Source organism: Cynoglossus semilaevis, chromosome 13 (genome assembly GCF_000523025.1).
Source record: "Cynoglossus semilaevis isolate Cse_v1.0 chromosome 13, Cse_v1.0, whole genome shotgun sequence".
In the NCBI taxonomy this organism is placed as follows: domain Eukaryota; kingdom Metazoa; phylum Chordata; class Actinopteri; order Pleuronectiformes; family Cynoglossidae; genus Cynoglossus; species Cynoglossus semilaevis.
This window is the reverse complement of record NC_024319.1, coordinates 6,754,251-6,758,882: the sequence shown is the minus strand read 5'-3', so window position 1 is coordinate 6,758,882 and position 4,632 is coordinate 6,754,251. Positions and strand designations below refer to the sequence as shown.

The window sequence follows — 4,632 nt, the reverse complement described above, 5'->3', positions numbered from 1 at the left end:
TTTGGTTGAGGGCTGCACCCGCGGGTCGGGGTTCTGGTCCTCAGTGTCATCGTCGCATTTGTCGCTGCCGTGTTCGGAGCCCAACTCACCCACACGACAGCTGACCTTCTCCACGTCGGACTCTGCCGAACAGGAGTGGTCCGTCAAGGTGTCGACGTGCAAACTGATTCCTAAGGGAAATGAATAAATGCATTAAATAATAATAATAATAATAATAATAATAATAATAATAATAATAATAATAATAATAAATACGCGAAGACAACAAAAACAGAACAAAGCAGGTCCAATATCTATGTATGATCTACTTAAAATTAAAATGTTAAAATTTTAAATAAATTTTAAAATAAATATTTATAAATTTTAAATAAAATAAATTTCTAAATTGTTCAAATTAAGCTTGGAAGTAAGGCAGCAATTTATTTTGACGGTGAAAATGCCAAGTTAATATTTATTATCACTATAGCGTTTAATGTTTTTTTTTAAAACTCATAACTCAATTCATGTCATAAAGAAAAATACATCCCGAGCTGTTGACATTTTAATGAGTGCCCTCGTTCTGACTGCAGTGTCTTGTATGTTACTTTTTTTTCTGGTGACCTGTCATTAATCATGTTAGAGAAAATAAAAATCTTTGCCCTGTGTGTGTGTGTGTGTGTGTGTGTGCTAACATGTCCATTAAAACAATCAATTCAACGTGTTATTCTCTGTATTTTTCTTTATATCTCCATTTACATTTTGTATCCGTGAATTAAGGAGTAAGGAATAAGGAGTAAATAAAACGAGCCCCCCTCCGCCCCCCCGGCCCCCCTTCCCCTTTGACCCCCATCCTTTGCTGTGAATTGTTAAACGGATCATTGGCTCGGTGGGCAGATTATAGCCCACCTTCATCCTCCGCTGACGCCTCGCTGTTGTCCAGGTTTTTCTCTGAGCGCTCCACCTCCTTCCTCTCTCCGTCCCCGTCCTCCTCGTCTTCGTCTTCACTCTTATTCCTGGGGGCCCATGTCATCTTGTTCTCCTTCTTGAGCCTCCGCCTCGCGTTGGCGAACCACGTCGAGACCTGGGTCAGGGTCATCTTGGTGATGATGGCGAGCATGATCTTTTCCCCTTTGGTCGGGTACGGGTTCTTCCTGTGTTCCTGCAGCCAGGCCTTCAGGGTGGCCGTGGCGTCCCTAGTGGCGTTTTTGCGGTAAGCCGGGTCGTTGAGTTGGTAGGGGTACCCTGGACTTCCGTACGGGTGGTAACTAATTGCCCCGGCCATGCCCGTGGTGTGTGCGTCATATGGAGAGCTCTGAATTAAAGATGTAACAATGAAAAATGAAAACCCTCAAGTGGTGTGTGTTTGAAACTGTACATTCACTTCCGTCAATAATGTTAACATAACTGGGTGATCCAGTCGAAATGTAAATAAAATACAGTTCAGTTAAATGCATGAATATATTACGTATTTAAATATTATATCACAACTTGGAAAACACACACGTTTTGTGGAACTTGGCAAACGCGTTGAAAAATAAAAATATCACATTATTATATTATGAAAATGTTATTATAATTCTGAGCCTCGTAAAACAAAGACACGCATTTCGTAATTTGCCAAGTGTCTTTTACCGGGAGTAAAATCAACACATTTAAAGGCTGTTAAAGCACCGCTTATAAAAGAAGGCCGCGGAAGACACGCACTAATGATTAACTAATCGTTACGATCGTTATCGGATTAACTAATAACAGAGCTCTCGGTAAAGATAATAAAAATGGAATATCAATTTCCTTTAATCACCCATTAACAGCCCGTTTTCTCGCCGTACTGCAGCTTTTTTGTTGTGCAGTGACAGCCACAGTGTGTTAACACATCTTCTCTGTGCACCATTACAAATCCCATTAGCAATTCACTTGATATGCACCTTTTCCTAAAACGCTTCAAGTGGCCCCTGTCATCGTGCTTTTCATGTTTAAATCCTATTTATTCGACTAAATCGGCAACTCAGACCACTGCTGATTTAAATTATTGATTTAATAAAACCCCCAGAAAATGGGTTTCTTTAATTTTCTGTGGCTAAAATCTAAGATAATGTTCATTTATTATTGTATGTGTTAAACGATGGCCAGTTTGCAGCGCTCGCACACACCATTTACGACAAAGCAGTGGGTGGTGAATAAGGTGAAAATTACTATCTAGATTATAGCACTTGATGTGAAACGTGAAGCACTCGGTGGAAAAGTTCCGCGTACACTTTCTGGGAATTCACTCACTGTCATTACGCACGGACTGTGCCACATTTTGCGCCTGACAGTCGAAGATAGTTAGCGCATTTATAGACGTAAACAAAACTACACACTTCGTCCTAAATCGGGAAAAAAAAAAAACACCAGAAGAACAATGAACGCCACGTAAAGGCAGAATAATTTACCATGTAAGATGGGAATCCCGTGGTTGGATCCGTGGAGTATGACAGTGGGCTGGGGAAATTCACTCACTGTCATTACGCACGGACTGTGCCAAATTTTGCGCCTGACAGTCGAAGATAGTTAGCGCATTTATAGACGTAAACAAAACTACACACTTCGTCCTAAATCGGGGAAAAAAAAAAACACCAGAAGAACAATGAACGCCACGTAAAGGCAGAATAATTTACCATGTAAGATGGGAATCCCGTGGTTGGATCCGTGGAGTATGACAGTGGGCTGGAGAAGCCTGCACCGGCCGAGGCGGAGAAAGCAGCCGATCCAGGGTAAGGGCTGAAGGCTGAGCCAGAGGACGATCTCGCCAAGTCTTCATTCCGCGGGGCTGCCAGAGCCGAGGCCCCGTAAGCCGGACACGAATAAAGAGCAAGAGAGCCTGGCGGCTGATAGAGGTAACCCTGAGGATAAGACATCGGTGTGCGCGGTAGGCTTTAAGCCGCCGATTCCACAAAGAGCAGGGGGGAAACGCGCAAGGCGGTGAGTCAGAAGAACAGCCAAAAATAATAAACAATCAACTCAATAATCAGCCGTGCAAACAGTCATCAAACAATGAACATGAAAAGTCCTCCCTCCGCAGCCCCCTTACTGGGAAAAAAACCCCCCAAAGATCTGTTAAGGTGCCCACATAGAGGCAATGTGGCATGCGTCTTGATCCCCTAGCGTCCGATGTTTTTAGTACGCAACACTATGAAGTGAGGAGTTAGGAGGGAAGGAGCCAGTGGAGTTTCAGACACACACAGAGCATTGGGGGAAACTGGAGCTGTCACTCCGGCTCATCTGAATATCTCATCCCCGCCCCCTTTCTGCCACTAGAAATGGAGCCTCGGAACAAAACCAAGACTCCGCTGCAAAAAGTGATCCGTCCGCCGCCACGTTCGGATCACTGTCGAGGAAATAAAAACTTTATATTAATGTCATTTTCGCAAAGGCAAACAAAGTATGACCTATACGTGGTTGCCTGCCACGTTCGGAATGCTTGATTGTATTCAGCATCATTTGGGAATAAAAACGCAGAAAGTACATTACTGTGACCATCGAGGACGATTATTGAAGGCAATAAAATAAAATAAAACACACTAACGTAATTTCCTCGACTTTATGCGCTCTTTTGTCCATTTTGGGTATTTCATTAAATAAATAATTCATTTTAGGACATAACCTCGGTCTGAAAAAAAAAAAGAAGCTCAATATTTACAGATGATTATTTTTCTAAATCGTGCCATTAAAACGGACTTTTCCACGAAAAGACGCGCTGCTGAGTGTGTGTGCTCCCCTGGCAGTGCGCGCTTTGACCTGCGGGAGGCGTACACACTCACATCCCTAATTTCCACCACTTAGCACTTCTCCAACACGCTCGTCTCTTATTATTACAATTACATCAGCGACAATAATAAAGATGTTTGCGGCGGTGGGCGATTGGAGGCTTTATTAGGGGCGGTCTCTGTTCACTCCACGCACATTAATAAGTCAGCGACACTGCTGAAGTGTGGCGTGGCTACGGAATTTGACAGTCAGTCTTTTTTCTTCTTTTTCTTTTTTTTTTTCTTTTAAGCTCTGGCTCTTTTGCCAAGTGCGTTTGTGCGCTCACCTGTCTGGGACGGCGCTTTTCGGACGCGTCTGCGCGCAGATCGGGGGCAAATCCTTGTCCTTTATTATTGTGATTAAAGACATTATGACCTCTGTTGGAGACAAGCGGTGCAGCACAGCATGGTGGAAACCTGACACGGTGACAGCGGCTGTGGAACGGGCAGTCAAGGTGGCAACTGTTGTGAAGAAGAGTGGCCTAGGCTGCGTTCCTCATCAGTATTCACCCGGATGAATGTATTCATCCATCAGGTGCTTGTTCCTCCGCTGCACTGCGGTCTGACAGTGTCGTAAACAGCAATGGCACCGTTTGTGCATAAGTGCACCACACACAGCCAGCCTCGTAGATAGAATGACTAATTTATATAGAACACGCGCGAGTTCTACAAAAGACTCGGGATAACTCGTCACTTATTCCGTTTTGTCAAACACGTGTGCCACAGAGCAGTGGTGACGCTGCCTCTTATTTAAAAAAAATCACTGTAAGTGTTATGACTCCACAGAGCAGTGGTGATTAAAAAAAAATCACTGTAAGTGTTATGACTTATCGTGTATATAATTATTATGTAAATACGTAGTATCAGG

General features: G+C 43.4%; 1 protein-coding gene across 1 annotated transcript in view; it reads right to left on the bottom strand.

Annotated features, from left to right (window-relative positions):
* The window catches only part of irx2a (iroquois homeobox 2a), a 9,544-nt gene extending 5,140 nt beyond the window's left edge, over positions 1–4,404 (bottom strand). The window contains exons 1-2 of the mRNA XM_008323246.3: positions 2,637–4,404; positions 886–1,291 (exon numbers count right to left, since the gene is read on the bottom strand). Of these exons, the coding sequence (XP_008321468.1) occupies positions 886–1,291; positions 2,637–2,876 (646 nt within the window). The 5' untranslated portion in view covers positions 2,877–4,404. The remainder of the gene's footprint in view (positions 1–885; positions 1,292–2,636) is intronic.
* Between the last annotated feature and the right edge of the window lie 228 nt (positions 4,405–4,632).